Source organism: Sitodiplosis mosellana, unplaced genomic scaffold, assembly GCF_009176505.1.
Source record: "Sitodiplosis mosellana isolate CC-2019 unplaced genomic scaffold, AAFC_SMos_1.0 Smas_scaffold_6162, whole genome shotgun sequence".
In the NCBI taxonomy this organism is placed as follows: Eukaryota; Metazoa; Arthropoda; class Insecta; order Diptera; family Cecidomyiidae; genus Sitodiplosis; species Sitodiplosis mosellana.
The window spans coordinates 1,072,768-1,099,707 of record NW_022601403.1 but is presented as its reverse complement, the minus strand read 5'-3'; the positions used below and the strand labels follow the sequence as shown (position 1 = coordinate 1,099,707).

The 26,940-nt window shown below is 35.6% G+C and overlaps 2 protein-coding genes across 17 annotated transcripts; one reads left to right on the top strand and one right to left on the bottom strand.

The window, feature by feature from the left end:
- Window positions 1-20: 20 nt before the first annotated feature.
- Window positions 21-26,251, top strand: LOC129574306 (heat shock factor protein). Of its 14 annotated transcripts, XM_055456113.1 has the most exons (12): window positions 118-258; window positions 480-636; window positions 734-1,186; window positions 9,025-9,133; window positions 9,312-10,337; window positions 10,475-10,980; window positions 11,245-11,447; window positions 19,650-19,779; window positions 20,658-20,714; window positions 22,002-22,064; window positions 22,551-22,779; window positions 23,230-26,251. In XM_055456113.1, the coding sequence occupies exons 3-12, from the start codon at window positions 1,082-1,084 to the stop codon at window positions 23,364-23,366; spliced, it is 2,565 nt and encodes an 854-aa protein (XP_055312088.1). In that variant the 5' UTR covers window positions 118-258; window positions 480-636; window positions 734-1,081; the 3' UTR covers window positions 23,367-26,251. The 14 variants fall into 14 exon arrangements, 13 of the variants coding, with proteins under 13 accessions (XP_055312089.1, XP_055312090.1, XP_055312087.1 ...); XM_055456112.1 differs by lacking the exon at window positions 480-636 and having other exon boundaries at window positions 101-258; window positions 815-1,186; XM_055456111.1 differs by having other exon boundaries at window positions 119-636; window positions 815-1,186.
- LOC129574308 (serine protease snake-like) lies at window positions 5,889-19,361 on the bottom strand. 3 transcript variants are annotated; one of them, XM_055456129.1, is made up of 9 exons: window positions 19,313-19,361; window positions 15,775-16,280; window positions 15,343-15,500; window positions 12,825-12,943; window positions 12,074-12,500; window positions 8,334-11,935; window positions 7,188-7,746; window positions 6,288-7,096; window positions 5,889-6,211 (listed from the first exon to the last, which is right to left on the bottom strand). In XM_055456129.1, the coding sequence occupies exons 2-6, from the start codon at window positions 16,070-16,072 to the stop codon at window positions 11,762-11,764; spliced, it is 1,176 nt and encodes a 391-aa protein (XP_055312104.1). In that variant the 5' UTR covers window positions 16,073-16,280; window positions 19,313-19,361; the 3' UTR covers window positions 5,889-6,211; window positions 6,288-7,096; window positions 7,188-7,746; window positions 8,334-11,761. The 3 variants fall into 3 exon arrangements, with proteins under 3 accessions (XP_055312104.1, XP_055312102.1, XP_055312105.1); XM_055456127.1 differs by lacking the exon at window positions 19,313-19,361 and adding an exon at window positions 17,609-17,887; XM_055456130.1 differs by lacking the exon at window positions 19,313-19,361 and adding an exon at window positions 17,561-17,583.
- Window positions 26,252-26,940: the final 689 nt, after the last annotated feature.

Sequence of the window (26,940 nt, the reverse complement as noted above, 5' to 3'; positions counted from 1 at the left end):
CTCGGTTACGAATTACGAATGGACGACATTTCGAATGTCGTAATTGTTCGTTCATTTTTTCGTTTCGTTTCGATGTGAGTGTGTATGGGTGCTTTAGTGAAAAGCAAGAAGAAGAAGAAGAAGAAGCAGCCAATAGGCAAAGCAGTCAGTAATAAGAGAAGGAATGAAATAAAAAAGTAGATATATTGCGTGTTTTTTATACGTTTTTCGAATGGCAGGCAGAAATATAATAGACTCAGTTGCGTGAATTAGACAGAAGTAACAATACATACATTTTCGCCTTATAACACCATAGAATTCATTTTCAGATTTTCTATGATTTATTGTGTAGTGAAATTTCGTCGATTTGGATTTTAATTTTTCGCATTAAAATTTTTATTCGGTTGTTTGACTTTTTTTTCATCGATACCATACCATATCACACATACACATAAAACCACGAAATAATCTCTTTTTTTTTTGTTCGACGTTCGCCGTAGAAATTCGGTATCGTTGGAATAATTTTGAGAAAAGATAAAAAGTTTTGGTTTTTTGTCGTGGTCGTCAAGAGCTGATTTAAGAGCAAGAAAAAAAAAGACGGTGTCGAAAGGTTCGCCTGTGAAGACCGAGAACGAACCGAGCGAAAAACAAAAAAACGTGAGTGGAATTTTTTTTTCTTGTACAGTGTTCATACGATTCCACGCCGCCGAGTAATTTTCAATTAAATTCAATTTTTTCCTTTTGTCAATCAAAGTCCATTTTAGGTGGAAAAGTTAGTTTTGACAACAGACAAACGTGTGTGGTGAACTAGTCAATATTTTGTGTCTCGTTTCAGCCGAACAATTTTTTCTTCTGAAACAAAATTCAGTGTGAATATTTGCAAGATTTTGTCACATAGACACAGTCACAACAGTGTAACAAAAACACACCAAATACATTGATGATCAAAAGTGAGGAAATAATCCGAGTAAAAAGAAAAACGAGCAAAATAAATACAATCGATAGACAAATCACCGGACAAAGTGAAATCAACCGTGTTCACATTAGAATCGAAAGGGAAAACCTTAGCTAAACAAGGTGACGAACGCATAGTTGCAACAAAATGCATACATTCAGCGAAAACAGCTCAGGTGTGCCAGCGTTTTTAGCGAAACTCTGGCGTTTAGTGGAAGATGAAGAGACGAATAATCTCATTTATTGGAGTGCAGTAAGTAAATAATTCATTCAAAACATAAAATCAGATAAGAAAAACACAAACAACATACGCAGAAAAGAATTAAAAAATAAAATCCAAATTCAAATGAATCAACGCAATTAAATGGAATTAAAGAGTACTGCAGCAGCTTTTATTGTTGCCGGTGGTGGAGGTAGAGCAATAAGTGTTTCCAAGCAACAATATTCGTTCTCGCCGAAATAAATCCAATCTTGAAATGCATGAATATCCACAAGTGAATAGGGCTAATTTGGAAGAAATCACAAGTGTGCAACAGCGTCCAACGCCTCTTCAATTAAAATCAAGTTGGCATAGAAACACATAGAAAGAGTGAGTGGCAGGGGTGAAAGCACACAAATTAAATCTTAAAGTATTTCACTTTAAGCGAAATTCTTGAATTTTTCCGAATCGATGAAGTTGTTTGTTCTCTGGGGAGATCTTCTTGGATAAATGAAAAAAAACCTAATCAAACTTTTTGTGCTGCTTGATGAACGCAACTTTTTCGTTTTCATTTTATTTTTCGTTTTCCGCGTGGACCAATCGCTGATTGATGATTCGAGAAAGTGTTTAGCCGTATAGAAAAGCCGTCTTTTGTGTTTACTATTTCTCATCATCATCGACCGTTGTATTGTTTGCCGCATTCTCCAATTATTTCATGTTCACAATTGGAGTAGGCTGGCCCTCACCTGGTGTGTGGTTATTATTGTTACTTTTCCTCCAAATTTCGATTTCATCACTTGTGTGTTTTGACATGTATGCGTGTGCTGATGTGCGTATGAAAAAAATTTGTGAAATTTTGTAATTCTTCTTCCCGAAACAACAAAAATGACAACAGCATCAACCTATAGAGACGACACAGCATCGCGCGATTGCAATATAATATCCGCATGTATAGATTGATGATATGTGTATGTATGTTGTTAAAATTATTGTCAAGGACAAAATGACTTTTCCCATTCTCTTGGCCCCGCTCGTGCTATATCAAACGGCCGCCCGACCGTCTTACCTTCATGCGCCTCCAACCTTACTTTCTCTCTCTCTATCTCTCTCTCTCTCTCTCGTTCACTTTCGTTACAAGGCCCATTGGAAAACAACAGAAAATTTCCCAAAATACTGAGGATTTCAATCCACTCAATGGATTGGATTTTTTTTGCCGGGTCGTTTTTATACATATTTCTCCTAATTTTCGCAATATCATTAAAAAAAAATACGTTCAAGAGGTGCTTAAATGCTGTTCGATACGGCTTTGTATATGGATCTGCGTGTGTCTGCATCATCGATTTTGAGAAATCATTAAAAATTTACTGTTTGATCAATAATAAATAAATAGTCAGGGTATTGTTTTGGATTTGGACTATGAGCGTGTGCTGGGTTGCTTGCCTTGCCTTACCTTGCCTTGCGTTGTTTTATTTATCGTGAAACGCGCAAATATCATTTCATTTTGGGTCCGCCGATTGGTTTGACGCGACCATTGCAATGTTCTCTATTGACTCACAATCAGTACACACAAAACAACGTATTATATTATTGTTGTCATATTATTTGCGTGTATTGCGCCTGCATTGGCTCTGTCACTATCACCACCATCACCATCACCACCACCGATCGAGTCGGCTGACTCTTAAAAGACATGATGAATTTTTTTGTCCAGAAGCCAACGAATTTGAATTACGAGTGACAGAGATCTCTGTGTTCTCTCCCTCTCTCTCTCTCTCTCTCTCTCTCTCTCTCTCTCTTTCTCTCTCTCTCTGTGTGTGTGTGTTTGCGCCAATGTTTCATTGGAACAGCACACTTTTTCTACTTCATCATCTTCATCATTTCTATTACGTTGAAAATTTTTGTTTTATTTTTATTTTGATTGGACCTTTCAGATAGCAATATGAATATTAAATGAGTACAATGTACATTCATTCAAATGTATTTATGGCAAAACGTTTGTCGTTGTCGTCGTCGTCGTCGCTGCTGTTGTTGTTCATCGTCGATGACTCTGCTCACTCATTTAATGTCTGTAATGGAGAAAGAGAAAAGGAAAGAGAGAGAGAAAGAGAGCGCACGCGATGTAGATAGATAGAGAGACAAAGCAGCGCTCTCGCATACACATTCAAACCACACACAAATGATTTAATGGTACACGGCGTTCCGTCAACTAAGCACACAGCTGTGACGTCATTTTACCTGCTGTTCGTTGTTTTTCCTCTATTTCTTACTTGATACTTGATTTTCGGCGATTTCACAACAACTTAACCAAAAAACAGATCTACTCATACACATATATATATATATATATATATATATGAATATATACATATATGCAAAGTTAAATTTAGAAACAAAACACAGCAGCAACAACAACAATACAAAATAAGCCAAACTTCAGCGCTTGGCCCGAAGAGATTATTTCTACATTTCCATTCGATGATTTGTCATTTAATATACATGCATATCAGAGAGTGGTCAATATAAGCGAGTTTCTGCTTTAGATACACTCCGCGAAATAATTATAGGCGCACTTTCATTTTTTCAATTTTCTTACAAATAAACGCAAATATTGTCGCAATTTCATTATATTATTTTACTAAGGGCCATTTACGAATACATCACAAAGAGATTTACCCAAAAGGATTTCATATTTTCTATTTTTTGGTGATTTTTCTGTTTTTGGCGTGATGAAAGTGCGAAATAATTATAGACGCACTCACAGTTTTATGCAAAAAATGCGATCTATTTGTATTGATATTATTTATTATTTTGGGTGCTCTTTAGAGCATTTCTGCATTTTTACAATTATCTGTAAAGCTGTTGGACGCCCCGAAAACGGCCAATCGGCCATGGCAGAATTACTTACGATGAGCTCCGATTCATGCGTGGAAAAATGATGGAAAATTCCTATTTTTATATATATTGCACAATATTTGTATTTCAAATATAGGTTTGTGTACATTTTCTCGCTCCTACAATTTTGGCCATTATTGGTATTGGCTTATGATCGTTAGAATTGGCTTCCAATGTATTGGTAACTTCTAAAAATTCCCTCTACTTATTCAGCATTCACGATTTTATTGTGTTCAATCGAAAATTCATGAAAATATTTGGAATTTTTTTTTTAAATTCCCAAAAAATGGTCATTTCGTGACTTTTTTTTGAGGTTATGTCGGCCATTTGGCTTATTTTGACCAAAATCCAAAAAAATGCCAATATTTTGCATAATACCATGTATGTTGTATTTAGTTCCATCCTTTAAATATCAGATGGTTTTGTATCCATTTACAATCACCTTTGGTGGAATTTTTCATCATTTTTCCACGCATGAATCGGAGCTCATCGTAAGTAATTCTGCCATGGCCGATTGGCCGTTTTCGGGGCGTCCAACAGCTTTACAGATAATTGTAAAAATGCAGAAATGCTCTAAAGAGCACCCAAAATAATAAATAATATCAATACAAATAGATCGCATTTTTTGCATAAAACTGTGAGTGCGTCTATAATTATTTCGCACTTTCATCACGCCAAAAACAGAAAAATCACAAAAAAATAGAAAATATGAAATCCTTTCGGGTAAATCACTTTGTGATGTATTCGTAAATGGCCCTTAGTAAAATAATATAATGAAATTGCGACAATATTTGCGTTTATTTGTAAGAAAATTGAAAAAATGAAAGTGCGCCTATAATTATTTCGCAGAGTGTATTTGTGTCGCTGAGCATAAAAATGGGAATACAGATCTGTTACAGCAACAACCGAACATAAAATATTGTTCCCTAAAAGCATTACATGAATTTCTATCCAACGCGAGTGTAACATGAGCTAATACTGTTTCTAATGCAACTCATGTTACACTCGCGTTAGATGGAAATTCATGTAACGTTTTTAGGAAACAATATTTTATGTTCGGTTGTTGCTGTATCAGATCTGTATTCCCATTTTTATGCTCAGCGACACATTTGTTGTTGTTTTTTTCCTTTCGCTCGCCTCACTTCGTTTCGCTTTGCTTTGAAATAATTGACCGAACTTGTTTGTCTTATTTAACATATTACGATTGGATTCATGTATGCATATGATATCTTTGTCAGTTCATGCTGTGTGCCCTGGTCGCTTTTATGCACCATCTAATTTGCTCAATACAATTTATATTCAAATCGATGATTGATCCGTATCCAATGAATACAATTCATGTATGTTATTTCTGTTTGCGGACTCTGAAATCACGACAACGGTGACGATGGTGATGACGACGACACACAGAGCGAGAGAAATAAAACAAAAGCCAAATCACTTAATAAAACAACATCTATGTACTCAGTCAGAGGATTTCGACATTAATTTTTTTTTCATCGGTTATCGCATGCCACATTCGTTTCTGCCACTATCGTTCGGTTGCGTGCCATTTTTTTCATTCCCATGCTATTGCTCTTGCACTATCTCTCTTGCTTTTTCTCACTAGATTCATTCCTCTCTAGCTTACACACTTGCTCTTTCTTGCTCTTATACTTGCTATAGCTTTATCGTCTTACTGTCGATTTTGTTCTACCTCACTCTCACCCAATTGCTACTTCTATCTGCCTCTCAGCCCTTCAAACACATTCGTTTTCTTTTGAATAGCAAGCAAACAAGAAATGGAAACGTCAAGTGTGTGTGTGTGACTGTTGACGGTGCATATCAGGGCAAAAAATTGAAGAAAACAACGTAAGCAAATCTATTTGAATAATTAGCGTTTCATACGAGGTATTTTATATGATCCGACTAAGCCCCGTACTTCGGACAAGGCCACAATACTCAAAGCCCAGCAAAGTAACAAAACGTTACAATTATTATTGTTTGAAAACTTAATCCTACATCTCAACGAAAAACTATTCTTCATCGGACACGTCGTCGAGAACGTAAACGTAATCATCGTCGTTGTCGCTATCGTTGTCATCTTGGTCGCCTTCGGCATTGTTCTGCGCGGCTGCAGCTGCTGCATGATGTTGTCTCGACAGTTGCGGATGCACTGCACATCCAAGCCCTTTATCATACAAAGACCTGAAACAACCGAAATCACAAACAACAATTGTTAGCCAGAATATTTCACATTTTTTTTTCAATGTATGATACATACCTTTGTACAATATGCACTTGGCAGCGACTTCATCCCGATGCCAAACAGTGTTCTGTTTATGTGGATGACGTGAATCGTTCCAAGTGTTATTAGTGTTTAGCTGCCAGTTTTTGAACCATACATTGAGTTTCGGCACTAAACCATTTGAATATACTGGATCTACATTCATTCGTTCATATTCCGCAACAACATGTAGTCGCTCTCGTTGATACAACCGGTTGCTTTTCTTGCCGATGATCACACTGCTCACGTGTTTGTCAGTCGTGTGATATTTGCTGCATTTGGAATGCATTGACGGCAGACTTTGTAGCGGTTCATTCTTGTACGTCGATCAAATGGCCGAAAGCACTTTGCACAAGTCTGCGATGTTTTGTACTCGTCAACCATCACCACCACACAATTGTTCAGTTTCTTGAAGCTGTTCAGTAGTTTTCGTACACCAGGGCACCGTAATCGTTTCTTAATACCAATTGGAGAATTTGGAGCCATTTGAGCTGCACCAAGGAAAATGAGCGATGGCAATTTTCTGGTCAAAAAAGCAGCGATGGTATCACTTGCACGGGTCTCCTCGATATGTTTATCAAGGCTGAGGCGAATGTATTTGCGTGCTGTGTAAACCTCCATTCCAGGCTGCAACATTTTCACACGATGTTCGATGTAACTCATCCAATGTGATGGATAGAATGGATATTGATTTCGATCGTGTTGCTCCAATTCGGTGAACAATCGTAGCCATTTTCCGATTTGCGCTTTCGTTTGCCATATTTCGCTCGGAAATGGTATTTCGGACCGTTGATCGTGATGTTTTCCTGTGTGAAATAAATAAGAATAAAGAATCATGATTATATGCATATAAATGAAATGACTGACAAAACAAACAAACAAATCATTTCTACTCACTTCCACATCGGATGCGATATGTTTTCGCACCGGTACATTCCAGGTTCGCACACCAGGATCCATGCCAAGTACGAAATGGAAATCACGATTTTCGTACATTGCATTGATTTTCTCATGCGAATGGCGGGTGTAGCTCCACGTTTTGATGTTGTTCTTCACATTGGTGGTTTATTGATCAATGAGCGCATTGAATGCGTTTCCCATGCCTTCACGTTGTGGCCATCGGAAGTTTGGCACTGCTGCTTTGATTATTTGGCGGAAGGCCAACGGCAATTTGTGTCGGTTCTCGTTCAAATTGTTCTTGAAGCAATCCTTGATCAATTCGTATCCATTGCCTCTGAAAAAGTCGTGGTTATCTTCGTCGAATGCTCGGTTGTTCTCGAAGAGAAACAACAATGACGCCAAAACGGTGATGACGGTGGCTGTGTGGCACCAATTGTTGACTTGTGCCACAAAATTCGCGCGATATTGATACCGAAGAATCGAATTCAGCGACAGTTTGACCGATCTCGGTCGCCCGTTCTGGGCTCGCTTTCTTTTCATGCTCACCAAATTTGATCTAATGAAAATGAAAAATAAAATGGTGAACAAATTGATCAGAATTACTGTACTTTCGATCAAACAGTGACTGAATTAACAATTTGTTTTGAAGAAAAAATCAATGAACCATCAATACAACAATCAACTTGCCTCAACGAATTCTGACACCAAACTGACAGTGCAATGCTGAACTTCGAATATTGTGCTCTTGTCGTTGTGCAAATGTCCTGTTAGTCAAAAATCACAACCGAATCAAATGCGAAACTAATACAACAGCACAATCCAGAAAAATGTGTTGAACACTCAAAATCTCGTTTTAATTCGACTCAAAGTAGATATTTCGCATCGTTATGAAATTCAGAACACAAAAACTGGATTGTTCCTCACGCAGAAACAGCAGGAGCTGTCGATTGGGTTCTAATGCATTCGATCGCCACAGTCACACTTCGATTTGTTATGAAAATATTCTTGCTCCAGCACACACACACACAAGAATGAAACCAAATGAAACGAACGAAGCGGAGAAGTATAGAGAGAGAGAGAGAGAGAGAGAGAGAGAGAGAGAGAGAGAATACACGAGAGCAACAGTACACATGGCTATGTTACTTGAATGTTCTTTCTGTATGCGGTTCATTCTCACTTATCATTTTATTGGGAACCATGCACATAATCCACGTTTAATATAACACTGAAATTACCACGAAAATGGGCCAAAACGTTACATTACGCGATGTTGAAATCTACTAAAAAAGGTTACATTTTTCTTTCACTCTGTCTATGGCGTGTGCACGGCAATATTTTTCTCGTTATTTTGCCACGATCAGCGCCACACCGTTTCTGTTTACTTCTCCTTCTTTTTCTTCTTGTGTCGAACGCTTTGAAGCAGGCAATTAGGCAATCAGCGCATGTTTTCACACTATAATTGGTCCATTTTGACGGTGACTGAAATGACGGAGAATAATGATGACTTTTTTTTCGAACATATAAACAGCAGCAGTGACTTTTTGATACAGAAGCAGCAGCAGTAGTAGCAAATCAACGTCATATGTACAAACATCCGATATGATATCGACACTGGTTGCGTCTTATTGAACGGCAGATCAGATTGGTGCATGTTTGACCAGATTTCGATCAACACACGGATTTTTTTTTCCGTTTTTTCTGTTGGTTTTTATATGGACTTCGACTTTTTGTGTTTTTTTTATTGCCATGACGTCACATATTTTTGATATTCTATCTATCTATGTTTTTCTCATGTATTTTTCTGTTTTCCTTCTCTCCGTTCAATCAACCTTAGGATGGGAAAAGTTTTATCATCCAAAATCAGGCTCAATTTGCGCGTGAGATATTGCCATTGAATTATAAGCACAACAATATGGCGAGTTTCATACGGCAGCTGAATATGTGTAAGTATTCGATATAGTGAGAGATTCAGGTAGACGATTGACAACGCAACGGTCACCGCCTTTTTGTTTATTTCATAAGTAATACTTATTAAGTTCATCTTTAATTCACGGTGCGGAGGTATTCTTAATCCAATATTTTGTTTTCTACTCCTATGCTTGCTTCCCCAATCCCAAATAGATGGTTTCCATAAAATCACATCACTCGATGGTGGTGGTTTGAAGTTTGATCGTGACGAAATGGAATTTTCACATCCATATTTTCAGCATGATCATCCATACCTGTTGGAGCTTATCAAGCGAAAAATATCCACAGCCAAAACATCAAATAATGTGGATGATAAAACGACCATCAAGCAGGAAATTGTGTCAAAGGTGTTGAGCGATGTGAAATTAATGAAAGGCCGACAGGATTCGTTTGACAATCGATTTATGTCAATGAAACAGGAGCACGAAGCGCTGTGGCGTGAAGTGGCCGTTTTACGGCAAAAGCATCTGAAACAACAGCAAATTGTCAATAAATTGATACAATTTTTGGTGACAATTGTGCAACCGCAACGTGGCAGTGGCATTGGATCAATGGGTGGTATGGGCGGTGTTAAACGCCGTTATCAATTGATGATCAATGACATTCCCACCAATGCGGCCAAAGTGCGAAAAACATCACGCAGTGCTGGCAGCGGCGCTGTCACCGATGGCCCGGTCATTCGTGAACTAACCGAAGAACTATTTGATAATTATGCCGATGGTATGGATGACGATGTAGTCAATTCACCGTATGTCGTATCACCGAGCGACTTTCAAACACCCAGCATCAATGACTATGAGGAGTGTGATAATATTGACGATGTTGATGCCGATCAAATTATTACCGAAGATGGCGGCGCTGTTGTGGACGCATCCTCGGCAAATGTGACCAGCGATGATATTGGCGAAAATGTCTATAATACAGCCGATTATAATAGTGATTTGATTTATGATGTGACCATTAAAACACCAGGTATGGCCGGTACATCAAATCAGACTGTCGATAATATCGCCGTTGAAGAATTGCTAGACAATGTTACGGCTGCGACAGTCGCCGATCCAATGGCTACATTTATTAAGCAGGAAAACAAAAATAAACAACCAATTCTGGTGCAAACACATCAAAATATTAAACAATCCATCAATCCGAAATTGATTGCCAACAAAAAACAGTTGCCAGGTAATTGATTGTCAATTTTTGATCAAGTTTTACGTTATTCTCATTTTTGTACCGTGAAAACGAATGAAATTTGTATTTTAATTTAATTGAAATCATGAATTTTATCAAATTTTTCTTTTTCCATTGTCGAATCACAGGCAATGTGATCATTGCGAATGCAGGCGGTAATATGCAGGGCATGAAACGTCTTCCGATTGTTAAAATTGCGTCCAATCAAATACTAAACAATCAAGCAACCGCTGCCTCAGCAGCTGGTATTCGTCAGCTGAATGCCAGTGGCAAAAGTCTAATTGATGCACAAAAATTAAAAGCGGTCAAACAACAACAACAACAACAACAACAACAACAACAACAACAACAACAACAACAACAACAACAACAACAACAACAACAACAACAGCAACAACAGCAACTACTACAAAATCAACAGCAGCAACAACAGCAACAACAGCAACAACAACAGATTGGACAAAAACAAATCATACAAACGATTCCACAGCCTGGGAATAAACCAATTTTGATAACAGTTGGTCGGGCACAAACGCCCGTATCAACAACGGCCATTGGGAAAACATACAAAAACAAAGATGATTTCATTAGCTCAGAAATTCCAGCTGAATTGTTCCAGGATGACACCAGCCAGGTACAGATGATTTTGTGACCTTGAAATATTTTGGTTAATTTTGTTTTTTCGGACGATATTTTCATTTTTCGATTTGTTCCCATTTTTTGACATTTTGCCGTTAATTTCATGCACGAAGATCCATTGATCATGTGATAATAATCTCATCATTTTTATCATGGTTTTGAGCTCATTTTAATCACGTTTTCATTTTTTAAAATAATTTCCTTCGTATTTCATTTCGATTGACCAATTATATCAATATTCTTCATTATTCCCATTTAGGGCAACTTTGACGGCAGTAATTTGATGAATAATGTCAACAGTGCGAATCAACTGAATGTGAATCGATTGGCGGGCGATTTTGGGCAATCGATACCAGTAGCAGTTAGTGCTGCTGGCACAAGCGGTGTTGATAATTACAATAAAAACATGGCCATTGCCAGATTCAACAGAAAACCATCACATGACGACATCATGCGAGTATCGTGAGTATCGTTTTTTTCGTGTTTTTGTGGTCATTTCTAATGGGTTTACACTTTTGTTTATGCGTCAAAGAAAATTTCAATGCAACTAACTGGTTATAAAATGAAATGGTCATCGCATCATTGGCAGTGTCAAATTGGCACTATTTCGGACGGAAAGTCAATAAAAAATAGTGTTTTTTTTCTCATTCTCTTTCTAAGTATCGAGTATTTCTTTATTCGGATTCAATTTTTACGCATTAATTTATTCAATTTTGCCCCATGAAATTGTTGTTGATTTTGTGAAGAGAGATAGAAAACCAAAACGTGGTCTTTGTCTATTGATTTGGCCACACAATATTCTCGATCCAATCCAAAAAGTTGTACACACGTGTATAGACACCGGGAGCATTTAGATCACCGCATTGCTTGGCAAACGACGTAATTCCGGCAATTGTGTACATACATTTCACATATGGATGAAATGTCTGCAACGGCCCACCCGAATCACCCTAGAAAGCAATACGAATAAAAACACAAACAATTAAAAATTTAGTAGTGATTCAAAAGTTCCGACCATTTTTAGCTGCACACGAATTGTAATTAAATCGCAATTAAATTGCATGAGTTCGAAACCGTCGGCATTTTACCTGGCACGTGTCTTTCTTTTCGGTGTGCGAACCAGCACAGAATTGTTGTGCTGGTAGAATTCCGTAGCGCAATTGTGTGGTTCGTGCGGCATCCAAATACGTTGCATTGCATTCATCTTCGGTGAATAGCTCCAGAATGACTTTTTGCAGTACTTGACTGCTTGGACCACGGAAATCGATACGACCCCAACCGGTTGCGATTGCCTTACCCGTACCCGTGTCATAGGCATGGGGTAGACAGGCCGGTCGTCGGTATGGATTAAATGTCACCCGAACGCCCATCTTCACCAATGCTATATCAAAGTATTTGGCCGAACGCTTAAATTCTGGATGCGGAAATTTCTCCGCTATTTCCACCTGTAACGGTCGATCATTTTTGTCATTGCTCAAATCATGCTCACCCAGCAGCACATACTTTGCTCGTCCCCTGGAAGTAAATGTCAAACGAGACTTGTTTTGAAAAAAAAGTCAGTCGAATCATGTTTCAATTCCGGCGGAATTGGTTTTGAGTTTATCTCACGCTTTTTGGGTCAAATTTTATGAAGAGAAAAAAACGTAATGATTTAAAATTAAAAACGATAAAAGTAGTAATGGTTTAAAGATATAAAGAAAAATGCCCGGCTGTCTGTGAGTCAATTAAAAGCGATTAAGTTTAAGCCATGAATTTTCGAAAGCACAGAAATTCCGAATTTGTAGAAAAAAATTGCATTTTCAGCTGCACATTTATCTTAACTCAACGAAAATAACTCACTCATATCGGCTGGTTTCCACACAATGTGCCGCTGTTAGCACAAATTCTTCACTGATTAACGATCCACCACAGCCCCATATGATGTTGGTTTCGAAATTTCGTTCATATCCAATGAGTGCCTATGAAATATGAGCAGAAAATCATTAGGGGAATTGATCGAGGCAGGGTAAAGAGAAGAATGGAAATAATTCAAGATAAAAACAAGCGACCAAAAAAGTGCTTTTCGACATTTGAATTCATTAACACATAGAAGGACGTGACTCATCACTAAAAGCTGTAGACTCTACGTTAGACTGCTTCAAAAAAAAAAAGTTGTCCCTCATCTTTTTGGGTTTCGCTCAGAGCAAAAAATAAAATGTTCATAGCAAAATGCATGAAAAACGTGACTTTTGTTCGGGAGGTACCTTAAATAGCTTCAAACAGTTTACTTTAAACAGTTTTTATCTGGGAAGACTCCCCATATTTTCGAGAAAAAATAACATTGCACCAAGACACCATCCCTAAAAAGCCTATACTTAAGGATCTTTTGGTCAAAAGTCGATTTTTTGGGAGTTGAAATCGAATATGAGGCTAGAAATATGTAAAAACATCACTCGATTTAGTCGAGTTAGTACTTAAAATGTTCGTAAGGGATTATTTTATTTTATTTTATTTTATTAAACACCGCCAAGCTCTGGCTGAATATAATGTGGGGTTTGATTGAGGTTTGGTAGGAAAAGAGTGCAAGACTGTTACATATTTAAAATAATAAACAATTAGTAGCAATAGGTTTCGATAACTATCAGTTCTCGCCTCGTTAAAAACCTGGCTCTTTTCGTAAATTATGCAGTAATCACAATAGTAGGAACATGAAAACGAAAACAGTCATGCAACCAAGATGGAAATGCCTGATATTAGTCTATGGCAAACGGTCCAAGATAACCTTTGGTAAACGTTTCCAAGGGACAAAGGCTATGTGAAGCGTTTAATTACGCGTTAATTTGAGACTCTAGGACAGCAAAAATCGTCGCTCAATTTATACCGGTAGATAAATTGACGAGAAGTTTTACGTCTGTAAAGGCAGATCCATGTTGATTGCAGAGTGCATTGAGTTGACATGGACTATGATTTGAAACGTAACTAGAGCATTTGATGCTATTTGATTAACCCTCAACTGCATAAGCCCGCCTTTTGGCGGGCATCATTTAAACACCTGTATAATGTGAATCGTACGGCGGATGACATTGCTTCAAGGGGAATTTTCATTTGTCAATGTTTTTTCTTTATTTTTGTCTTTGGCGTCATTTGTCTATGTCGTACGATTGGTGAGTTATAAACAAAAATGTGCACGAAAACGAAAATTTGACAAAATAAATTATTCGGTTTCCAAATTAGACATATTTTTGACACTTTTAAACAATGGATTTCATTGTTCTCTGACTTATTTCTATCGCATTTCCTGACTAAACCATGGGAAATCTAGGATTATGAATATTTTTTTCGTTATCAATGGCCAAAAATCAACCAAATACCAGTACTCCCAGTCCTAGGAAAAATTCATGCAGTTGAGGGTTAATAATTCAAATTTGATTTCAATGATGAAAATATTAAGTCGCCAACTCGTGGATGGCTTTAACAAAGAACAAAATGAATTTACAATAAATAAGTGTAAACATCACAGATAAGTATCATCATTTCAATACATATGGAAGGAATCCTTCATATCCAATACATATGGAAGGAATTATACTAGAAGTTTAAAGGCAGAACAGGTAGAAATCGCTTGCTTTTATTTGTCAAATCGAAACTCGTAGTCGTGATTTGCTCATTTTGGCCTGAAATTTGTTTTTCATGTCTGAATCAATTGTCGCCAAAACTCCATCCAAATTGCAATCTGACAAGTAACAAAATATTTGTACAGGTTCTGGCTATACGACACAGATCAAAAACTGAATAAAAGTCCACCGCCTAGATGACCAGTAGAGCGAAAAATCCAAAAAATGCCGTAAAATTGTCATTTTTTGGTCATTTCACACTGTAACTGGCCCAGAATGCCTTTTCAAGGGCTAATGGTAAAAGTTGTAGATATTCACGAGCCAGACAAAATCTCATCATCAGTTTTTGCCGAGAATTGGCTGGAAAAATGATTTAGGTCGAAATGTTGCGATATGAATTGGCTTCCGAAAACGCTGTCATGAAAATTTTGATATGGGGCTTGCTTCACCAATTTCTATGGTGCCCATATGCGTTCTTTGCGCCAAACCTATTTTTTTTTTTTGAGGTATATTTTACGAAACTGGCCGTACTTTTCAGATGAGGGACAACTTTCTTTTTTTTTGAAGCAGTCAACGTATTAAAATCGCACCATCAGTCTACTCAGTCACAATTTTCTTTGAAGAAAAAAAAACATTTTTTTAAAAAATAGAGTGGTTTAAAAGGTCAGCAAAATGAACCTGTGAAAACATTGAGTTTTTCATTCTGAAAGAAACGTTGATTGGTTTTGTTGAAGAAAAAAAAATCGTGTAGAAGATTGACTTACCATATGGGGAAATTCACCCGAATTGGCTACTTCACCGCCAACAACAAGCGGTACGATAGAAAATGTGCATCGTTCAACTGTTTCTAAAATGGGCTTATCATTGAAACCAACATTGGTAAATACTCGATCGAATTTTGCATCCTCATACTGCTTACATTCTGTCGACAAAGAGGAGGAAAGGCACATGAAGATTGATTATTTTTGAAGATCAATATGGATAAGAGTATGCAAAAGATAACAAAAAAAATGCTAAACAAACAAAATCTGAAATCTTCATCGTTTTCCGTATTTTCCCAACCAAAAGTTGCTTCTAATCATGAATAATCTTCATGGGAAGACAACCATTGTTTTGATTACAATTGTGGTTTGAGATAGCCAAATCGAATTTTGCTCCTCGTAAGCCGAAAATGGAATTTCCCCCTCTTCACTTACTTCTCTGGCTGATTCGTGTCGGTGCTGGTGTTGTGGTTGTGGTCATGCTGCGTGGCACTGGACAACAGACAATTTGATCTCGTCCACGAAACCCGCACTTTGCCGGAAACAGGCCCTGGCTGACGATTTCATCGATAACGGCCGGGCAATCGTTGATGATTTTGCATACACCAGCCGTACCACTGCGCGCCACTTGACATGAATCGCCAACATTTTCTGCGAATGCCAGCGAAAATAGCGGTACAATGTACGCAATCGTCACCGCACCGAACAGTCGTATTACATAAGCAGCTATCATAATTTATTTTTGTTTATTTGTGTGTGTCCACGCGACTTGTTATTCTTGTTTTTGTCTCGATGTTTTCCTTTTTCGTCTGTTCTTCTTCTGTCCGCTATTTCATTCCTTCAACGTTCCAAACCACTTTTGTGCGATAAGGTGGGTTCGTAGTTCGTGGCTACTGGATTTTCAAGCCAAGCTAATCAACATAAGATTACACGCATTCGGCCTAACGCAAAGCAAATAATACACATACGTCGAACAACGTTGATTATTCGGTTAGAGAGAGAAAAAAACAAGACCGCAGAGCTTCGCTTCGCTCCGCTCTGCGTTCTTGAGTTTTTAGTTACTTAATCTATTTTGTTGTTTCACAACAAACTATTTTTTGGCGCACTACATGAAATGTATTTCATCAAAGTAACTTTGAAGTAATATATTTATTTGCAAAATGAATGACAAGACCTTGGTTTTATTTCTTTTTTGAAATATACTGCCTTTGGTTTAAATTAAATAAATAATATGAGCTTAGAATATAAAATGACTTTAATTCTGGTCAAGACTCAGAAAATATTATACGAAAAATTAATGTAATTTTTAAACAGCATTTGATAATAAAAATTTGATTGGCACTTTGAAATATTGTGCACTTATTTGTCGTTAGTGCACCTGTTTTAAATTGAATAAAAAATATGAGCATAAAATTCAAATTCACCATAATTTATTTCATCACTCGAAAAGTATTTAGAAAAAAAAATAAGCAGATTAGTAGTTCTACATTTCATGTAGTGCTAAAAACGAAAATAAATTTAAAAAAAAACCAATTGCAATTAAAAATAGCGAGTAAAAGAATGATTCAAAGCATGTCTATGGAATAGAAATAGTTCAAGGGGGAAAGTACTAGATTTGAACCCGTGAGCATAAAAACGACTTATTAAACAATCGCCGAACAAAACGATACAAGAAAAAACTACCAAACAAAACACACGTTAAAAACGTAACACAGCAGGACGGTACCGTTCAAAACGAAACCCCGCTGTGCTACACATTACCGCTGTGGTACGTTTTGTTCGGTAGTTTTTTCTTGTATCGTTTTGTTCGGCGATTGTTTAATAAGTCGTTTTTATGCTCACGGGTTCATTTGTATAATTCAAGTAATGCGATCTAGTACAAAAATAATCCCGAATAATCCTTCGGAATTCTCCATAATTCTCAATATAATATATATATAATTGAGCATTATTGAGAATTATGGAGAATTCCGAAGGATTATTCGGGATTATTTTTGTACTAGATCGCATTACTTGAATTATACAAATCCAGTACTTTCCCCCTTGCAATATCTTGTTGCCGGTTTGCACGCCAAAAATGGCAAAACAACAAATCAGCAAATAATCTTTTTCCCTTCCATTCGTGTTGTTTGACGTCAAAACTAAGATCTAATGCTGTCTATGATTTCATGATGCACAACGACAACAAATATTTTTAGCCACTAAATAATCGAACACACACTTGAGTTTTTTTCATTTTATCGAAAAGAAATGGAATCCAATCACTCACATACAAAAGGGTGTTGGTTTTAACAGATAGCCGCAGCTATCGATGAATTGAATGAGAGTCTTTGCACGAAACTCTTAATTGCAAACGAATCAAATTCTCCGTATTCTGTTTGAGGAAAGATTTCAAATAAAATGATCACGACAACGATGATAACACCAACCGAGAGACAGACAGATCGATTTCAATTCACGCAGAAATTTTAAAATGAATAGAAGAAGAAGAAAAAACGTCGTTCGAATGTTGAGAAGTTGCTTGTGATTGACTGAAGATTCCCATAGAGCACTAGGGAGAAACAAGATTGACAGTGGGAGAGCGAGAGCGAGAGAGAGGGAGAGAGGCAAACATCTTGCACTGCGATTGTGTGTGCTGTGCTTTTTGTTGACAACAACCGTCACATTGGTCAGTCAGTTAGCTGAAACACTGAGTTGCGGTTAATAAGTGTATGTGCGTTGAGCTTTGTGTCTGTGTCTGTGTCTGTGTGTTTCACAGTGAATATATTCCAGCCCACAGAAACCGGTATCGTGACGATTGTGATGTGTGTGGGGAAATAAATGCACGTACACGGACCCGGCCTTATCTCATCTTCGCTCTCTATGAATATGTTTATTTTTTATTTTTTATTCCATGTTTTATGCTACCGTTCTCGTTTTTTTCAATTCTCTCTTCGGTTCGGTGTTTTTAATTCAATTATTCTGAACATCTTGTCGCATCGAATGTTTTCGTCTGTGTCTCAATGTTTCTCTCTCTCTCTCTCTCTCTCTTTGTGTGTGTCTCTTTATTGTTTCATAATATAGTTTTCCAGCGAAATTCCGTTTATCGTTGTTCTTTGTATTTTCGCATGTGTGTGTGTATTGTTGTTGTCATTATTCAAGGTCATTAAGAATAAAATCACACACTCTCGCACTAAATGTGTGTGTGTTTTAATCGCACAGAAGAGCTCTCTGTGTACTTTTCACATTTGAATTAACATTTCCAGCCTCAATAATTCCTTGTCGATTTCATTCAATTGTTCAATCACAATTACATATCTCGACTTTTGTTTCAATGAATTGATATTTCGTGTTTGCGATTAAAAGAGCGATACACACAATGGACACACAATCGCATGCACACGCAATTAAACCAGGATATTTATGATCGGACAACACACCGCATGTTGTACATCGTGTCAAATGAATTATTTATTATGGCCATTTGCATTCATTACAAACGGCAACACTATGCAACTGTGCAACACGTGCAACCAAATTCCATTCACTGTGAACCACAACAGAACATTTTTCATACATTACTTAACATCGGGTTTACTTCCAAAATGTGATCAAAAAACGAAGTTAACTTAATGAAAAATCGTATTGAAGTTAACTTTGACTTGATTTGAATTTTAATTCAATTCAAAATTCAATACGACGGAATTATCAATAAAATTCGGCACAAAATAAATCTATTCATCCGAAATTCACTGAAAAACTCTGAAGAAAATCAATTTTTCTATCAAAACTTCACAAAGAAATGAGTTTTTTTTTATTAAAGTTTGATTTTTCTTCGAAACTTGGTAAGAAAATGGATTGGATTCTCCAATCAAAATTTGACCGAATAATTCAATTTATCATCAATTTTGGACCAAAAACTCGAACTTTTCTTCAAACTTATTAACTAAACACCATCGTTCAATGCGGTTCAATGTAAAATTGTGATGCTCACCATTGATAAATCCGGTCTTTTGTCGTTGCTGCTATCGACTGTCGACCGATATACCGTCTTGTTTATGTTTATTCTTTGACTTTTCGGCCATTTACATGTCGTGTGAATGTGTGCGTGTGTGTGTGTGTGTGTGTATTTATGCCAGTGTCTAACAGACACTGTCTATTCATATATGTAAAGCCATATTTAAATCAGTCAACAGGATTTCCAATGCATACATGTAATATAATAATTAATATATTTTTTTTTCTTCTATTTTTCTCTCTTTTTTCTCCATTTTTTTTTCTCGTCGTTGTTTCATTCGATTTTTTTTAAATGGAATGAATCAATTCAACAGAAATGACCCATCTTATTACAGAGACCAATTGAATACGCATTTGGATAGTGTACAGGGTGATTTAGAAGTGCTCAAGGAATTCCTTCGCGACGAAGACAACTTTCAAGTGGATGCAAACACATTGCTCAATGTAAGTATCTAATCTTTTTTTAATCGGTTTTTTTTCCGATATATTTTTTTCTGTTTTTGCTATTTTTCGGTTTAAGAACCGATTTTCTTCAAATTTTTTTGTTTCGCATTTATTTTATTCATTTTTCGACCCTTTTTTGTTTTTCTTTTAATTTTGTGTTGTATTTAACTTTTTTTCGGTTCTATTTTTTGGAATTTCGTTTTCGTTTCTCTAAAAATTTATCCAAAATTGTAAATTTTCGTTGAATTTTTTTAATTCCAAAGTACAGTAGCGAGTTAGCTGAATTGTTTTTATCGTCGAGATACATGAAAACACACGCAAAAAAAGATAAGAAACAGCTCGTTCAATTGATTGTTATCTGGTAGTCCGTATTCTCGATTGCTAAATGACCGGTTGTCTTCTCACTCACTGTACTCCCATTTCTCAGTAGAATTTGTTTATTTCTGTTGTTAATAAAACTAAGACCAAAATTCCATCCAACCACATACAACCACATTATTTTTGTTTTGTCTAAATTTAATTTCTTATTCTCTTCCTTATGATACAAATGAACGGATCGATGACAACTTTAAATGACGTTCAAAAACTTGATGACGTTCGTTTTTGACGTTCACAAAATCCGCGTCAAAATAACAAAAAAAAAACCAAATATGTATACAAATTCATAAACCAAAACCAAAAAAAAAAACATACCATATCATGAACAACTCGAACACACACCTATTTTCATGATCATATACGTATACACACACGCACAAACAAACCATCGATTCAATTCGAATTGAACGATACTATCCAATTTACATATTCCTGTGCGTGCTATCGATGGTGATACAACGATGAACGAAAATGAAAAAAAAATAATTGTGGCGATTCAGAATCCACAAAACCCATCAGGAATGAATGCCGATTCAATATCGAGCTATATTAACAAGGTTAGACAAAAATTCAAAACAAATTACATGCAACCATGAACAAAAAAAAACAAACAAAAACACATTCTTCTGATTTTTAGATCAAAAACCTAGGACATGCATTTCGCTTGTCTTGAATCAATTAAAAATTGGACTATTTGAATATATTTATCCAAATCATCCTAGAAACACGCAAACAAAATTCAAAAAAAGAACAAAAAAAAACGACGAAATTCAAAACCGAAAAATAAAACGAATTACATACGTAATGCAAACTTTTCCGCTCCGCAGCAATTCAGTTTACCTTCCGCTTAATGTTTAACCAAAATTTCAATGAAAACTATTTTCATAGCACTTTTGACCTTGAAAAATAACTTGTTCGACCATTTTCCATACGGGAGTGTCATTTTCGAACCGAATTTCAAAAATTTCAAGAAATGTTGATTATGGGCAAGTAGGTGTTTAGTTGTTGGGAGGCTCTCATTATTTTTGCAAAAAAACATCAGTTTGCCTTGACTAAAACCCTGAAAAATGGCTTTCTGAGCGATTTTTCATACAAAAGTGTAATTTTCGCGAAAATTTCAAAAAATGTCGATTTTGGACCAAATTTATGGAGAATCAGGTATTCGGTTGTTCACAGACTCTCATTATTTTTGCAAAAAAAAAAACCTGAAAAATGCTTTTTTCGGGAACTTCCCGTACAAAAGTGTCATTTTTCAAGGTTTTTCAGGTCCTCAGTCGGAGGCTTATGGTACAAAATTGGTAAGTCAGAATGGACTCAAAATCAATTCGAAGCTTCGTCTCGACATGCCAAATCTTCTGGCTTTACAGATCGCAATTATCTTGTAACTTTTTTGAGATATCCGGTGAACGCGAACGCGAACGACGCCATACGCACATCGCAATTTTGCACATTTTTCATAGTAAACCACATGTTTTTGGGGGCAGAGAGGTCTTGATCGATAGGATTTGTTCCCATCTACATTGCCTAGTGTACAGATATGTGCTTTTTGAAGTTTGGCGTGACGTTATAGTGGTCGGAAAGAGAAGGAGTCATGAAATGTTGGCTAGTAAAACCAATACTTTTCCTTAACAAACAAAGTTTGCGGAAAAGTAAAAAGTCGAATCGATTTTTTTGCACCGCGCAACGAAAGCGAATTTTTTTTTCTTCGTTTAATTGACTCGAAATTGAATTTTGATGATGACGACATTGAATTTTTGACGTAAAAAAATTTGAACGAAGTGTGTATTGTCTCGTATAATAATCGATTAATGTATTTTTATTTAAATCATTTTTTTTTTAATTAGCCATTTGGAAATGGTCAAGCCGACCAGAGAATTGGACGTCCAACTTTTTCGTTTGAATCTTATGTAAATTCCATTTAAATGTGTATTTCACTTTCAATATTAGTCGTAAAAAGAATTGGTTATTAAATGTAATGTTAAAAATTTGCGAAAGAAAGCAACTAAGACCGAAATCGAAAGAGTATGAAGGAAGTGTCCAATCGAAAATAGATCAGAATGGAAGCAGATCGTCCTAAATTGATTTCTTTATTCTAAAAAAAAATAACGATCTAAAAAAATATCGAGAGAGAGAGGGAGAAAAAAATTATCGGGTTTTCCAAAACGATAATAAAATCAGCGACAAAAAATCAGATATCAAAACGTCCTTAATCGAAAAAAAAAATGGAGAAAAAAAACGATAAAAAGAAGTGCTAGTGAATTTCCAATTGCAATCAATAGTTACTTTGATTGATACTAACACCTGCTTCCCATTTGCATTTAAATTAAAATCGAAATTTTCTTTTTTTTCTGTTTTTTCCTTTGAATTTGCATTCATCGGCATCGATTGTACAGTTGTTCGGTGATAATGATGTGTTTCAACAATATGGAATCCCAATGAATCCAACGGATACGACCAATATACCCGGTTTAGTGGAACGTCAACGTGGCCAAAATGATGCACCATCCAACCCGATCGTCAACACCACCGGCAACGCATTGATCAGCTACAATCAACCCGACCAACAAACGCCAATTGATTTCACCGATTTTCTTAACCTTGATGACAGTCAACTAGCATCAGGTTCGTTGGAACTTAGCAAATAACTATTATGTGCAAAACCAAAAAAAAACGAAACATTTGCCCGAACACAAAAAAAAAATTAAACGAATGATATTCTAATTGAATATGCACTGATTGTCACAAATTTAATGTAAAGAATGTAAAAGGAAGTGATTTGGAACGTACAGAAAACGAAACGAAGATTTGTTTTTTTTTCTCTTCGCATGAAATTGCTAATTAACGTTGGAAAAAAAAATCAAAAAAAAAATTGCCTAATTTTCGCCTTGTCCATCTGAAATTGAATACGGTCTGTATGCGGTCCATATGTCATGAACTTGTACATTCGTTTGCGTATGGGATTTGATTTTGATGTTGTTTGTAATTTGATTTTAAGAAAAAGAAAATTCTCAAACCAAAACAAAATCATCTGATTCTTAAATCTTCCTATCATGAATCAACCATGTTGAATAGATGCTGCAGCAGCAATGGCAGCATACAATTTGCCAACACAGAACAATGTAATGCCACAAGTGTCATGTACAAGTCCAATTATTGGAGATTTAACAACGCCATACATAAAACAAGAACAATTCTCTTATCCAAAATAAGACACCAAATAGCGTGAGATCACAAACAAACAAAATGAAAATGAACCAATCGATCCGACCACACGTGTGTGTGTGTATGTGTACGTATGCATGTTCACTGAATAATTTATCGATATTATTGGAACAAACAATGAATTGAATTGCCAACTCAACCACACTGATTTTGATGCCAACTTTATTGATTTCTTACAAAATACACGCTTCGTTTTTGACAGCAAAAATTTTTCAAAGAAAAATAAAAACTTTTAACTACTGACCATAGAAGAAATTCGAAAGAAATACACTAAATTTTGATTAAGATAGCTATATGAATCAATCCATCTTATGGAAAAATAGAATTTAAATAACATTTATTTTGTAAGCAAACAATAGACCATATGAACGAAAAATACTTCTTTTCCATAAGAGTATCAAAAACAACAACAATGGCTCCAAAATTTGGCTGCATTGTATGCCTATACAACAGCTCTGAATTGTACCAAATTGTTGCTGTACATAGCTCAAAATTGTACGAAGAAAGAATAGAAATTGTATCAAGAAAGCCCGGATTGATGATCATCAAATAGAAAACAAAGAAATTATATGTTGCTAAAACGAATGAAACACACACACGCAACGGATCGAAGCAAAAACAAAAAAAAAATCATACATTTCCAGCGAACAAGATAGAATATGTGGCGTTTGGCCGTCGCATTCCTTCTCTCCTCATCCTCCGCAGCGCGAATGCAAAGTACGTATGGTGTTAATTAGACATCCAACACACCATTTCACCGCTCGAAATAAGGTTTTTTTTTTAACTAGTTGTAATGTATGGATGTTCCGGAGATGATTTTGATGAAGAAACAAAAAACTCAGCCGAGAATCACACTCAACTATTTACATCGCAACCAATTGTTGCCAACAATCGATTAACTCGAACATTTTTTTTATTCGCCGCGATATGAACTCGGGTGTGTTTCAGCGTTCTCGAAAAATTAGTGGAACAACTGTTATCGGAACTCGGACGGATTTATCGGCATTTTACTACATATAGAGATTCCGATGAATCGGATGGATTGTTTCGAATCGGAATGAAGGTTTCACTGATTTTTCTGAGTGCACGACATAAGCTCGTGTCATTTTTAACTATTTTGATACAAAAAAAGGAGAAAAAAAACATAAATTTTTCCAAAAGTAACCCATAGTTCGTTTTTTATTTCTTCAACCTAATCTGTTCAATTGAATGTGGTGTAAATTGCGTGCTATTTAAAAACACAACATTAATCAACTCTTATTGTTATTATTTGTATAAGTTAAATGAAAAAAAAATCAAATGAAAACGAAAAAAATAATTATAATATATATGGAACAATGGTGAATGATTTACTATATAAAAAAAAACAATGCTATGTTCTCTAACAACGATTTTTGTTGTAGATCATTTCTAATTTTCCCTTCATCTATTCGTTTTGGTGGCAACGGCATCAAAGAACGACAGACCGATTTAGACCGAAAGACACGACCGATATATATGTAAAATGAAATTCTAACGCAGATGACATGGATTCAACTGCAAATTAATATATTTTATATAGAAATTTACACACACACACACACAGTTTTTAGATTTAGAACAAAATATTTATACAATGAATTGCTGTACAAAAAAAAAACACTAACTGAAAACAACAACAAAAATGTTGACGAAACAAAAATTATTATGAAAACTATCAACATCACTTTCTCAATCCAAAATGCATGGATTCTTTATGCTCTTCGGCAAGTCTTTCGAACCGCATTTTCATTTTTTAGCTCCTCCTCCCTCGGTTTCGGACAATAAATCACAGAGCCTTTTCATACGAATTCGTACAAAATTATTGCTCTTTCCATTTCATCAACGCATTTTTTCCGTTTAAAACTACTTTTTTCTTTAACAATGGCGAAAATTGAATATTTTTAACGGCAGCGCTTAGATTTTTCTTTCAAAAACAATTGAAAAATCAATTACCGTGTGGAAAATTTTTGACTGTCTAAGTCAGTCGATTAATTTGGGACATACAGTGACTATTTGACTGACTAGAAGTGATTGTCTCGAACAAAATAAGCAACTGCAGTTATTTTTAATCACAAATCACTCTTAGTCAAAATGTCCCAAATCAGTCGACTGGCTGAAAGAATAACTAAACGTGATTTTCCACATACAAAACGCATGATTTCAATCAACTTGGCCAGTTTTAGTTGCGTATCACTACATGCAACTACATACAACTGAGTGACTGTTAGTCATTTTATTTGCACACGGGTAATTTTACACAATTCGGATTTCGTTGAAAATCAACTTTGCATTTTCGGTTAACACCGAATTTGAAACAATTTTCTTCTATTTCGTTCTAAATGATTTGATGATCAAGAATCAAAATCATTGAAATTATATTTGGAAAATTTGGATGCAAGGCCATCGGTGTGGAAAATCAATTTATGAACGAATCAATTATCAAATTTTTTATTGACTTGAGATACCAAATCATAACTTGTCAACTTCCTCTCAATACGACTCATTATTTTTTTCAATTTCACACCCAAACACACGATCATTTCCGTCATTTGTCATGTCTTTCGTTTTTAACGTAGTTTTCAATTTGAGAATGAATTAATCGCTTCTTCTGTTTTTGATCACATTATTCGGATTAAACTATAAAAAATTCTATTTTTGGCTAATTATACCTTTCGTAATGTATTAAAATGATCGAATAAATCAAAAAAAAATTATATTGTCTAGATACCATTAAAAAAAAAACCAAACAAAAAAAATTATATGCAAAACTCGCGCGCATTTTCTGATGTACAACCAGATCGACTAAAATCAAACTAAATCGATTGAATAAAATGCTACAAAACCCAAAAAATGGACGGTGTTTTTATTCTTCTCTCTAGTTAACTGGTTCTATTTTCTTTAAATATATTTCTTCTTTCTAAATTTCCTTTGAATTTTTACAGGATTTTTTTTCACGATTTAGGAACCAATTTCTATTCACAGGAATTACAATGAACAATTTTTTTTTGAACATTTACAGGAAAATTAAATTGGCTTTGAAATTTGCAGGAAGTTTCATTGATTTTACAGGAATTTAAATTATTTTCAACATTCTGATTGATTTTGGCACAAAAGCAAATGGTTAAATACAATTTTTAATAAGCAAATTTCCAAAGAAAACCATATGGATGGAGATTTTGCGACTTTTTTTTCAAAATTAATTCGAACGATTTTTCTTCCGATAAAAAGAATAAAAAATGCTTCAATCACTATAATAACATCAACATGTGAACAATTATTTCGAAGAAAAAGAAAGCAAATTCTCGTTCCATTCTAGTCAAAACAGCACAAAAATGGGAAATTCATGGTAAGAATCTCTTTATTGTTTCTTTATTCAATTACGTTGCTTGGCTATTTTTTCTGTTATATTTTTCTGTGTTTTTTTTTTGCTATTTTTTGGTTAATATACTCTGACTTGGCACAAAATTTAGCGCAGATCAGCTGATTTCATTGGCAGATCAGTTGATTCCATCGAAGAATGGCGATAAATATTTGATTTTT

What these genes read in the sequence shown, in the direction of transcription:
- LOC129574308 (XM_055456129.1), bottom strand. Translation starts at nt 16,072, where the DNA reads ATGATAGCTGCTTATGTAATACGACTGTTCGGTGCGGTGACGATTGCG. An exon ending in CGGGTGAATTTCCCCATATG is followed by an intron (nt 12,944 to 15,342) that starts GTAAGTCAATCT and finishes CATATTTCATAG; the next exon opens with GCACTCATTGGATATGAACG. An exon ending in AAAAGAAAGACACGTGCCAG is followed by an intron (nt 11,936 to 12,073) that starts GTAAAATGCCGA and finishes ATTGCTTTCTAG; the next exon opens with GGTGATTCGGGTGGGCCGTT.
- LOC129574306 (XM_055456114.1), top strand. Translation starts at nt 1,082, where the DNA reads ATGCATACATTCAGCGAAAACAGCTCAGGTGTGCCAGCGTTTTTAGCG. An exon ending in ATGCAAACACATTGCTCAAT is followed by an intron (nt 19,780 to 20,657) that starts GTAAGTATCTAA and finishes GTGGCGATTCAG; the next exon opens with AATCCACAAAACCCATCAGG. An exon ending in TGACAGTCAACTAGCATCAG is followed by an intron (nt 22,780 to 23,229) that starts GTTCGTTGGAAC and finishes CATGTTGAATAG; the next exon opens with ATGCTGCAGCAGCAATGGCA.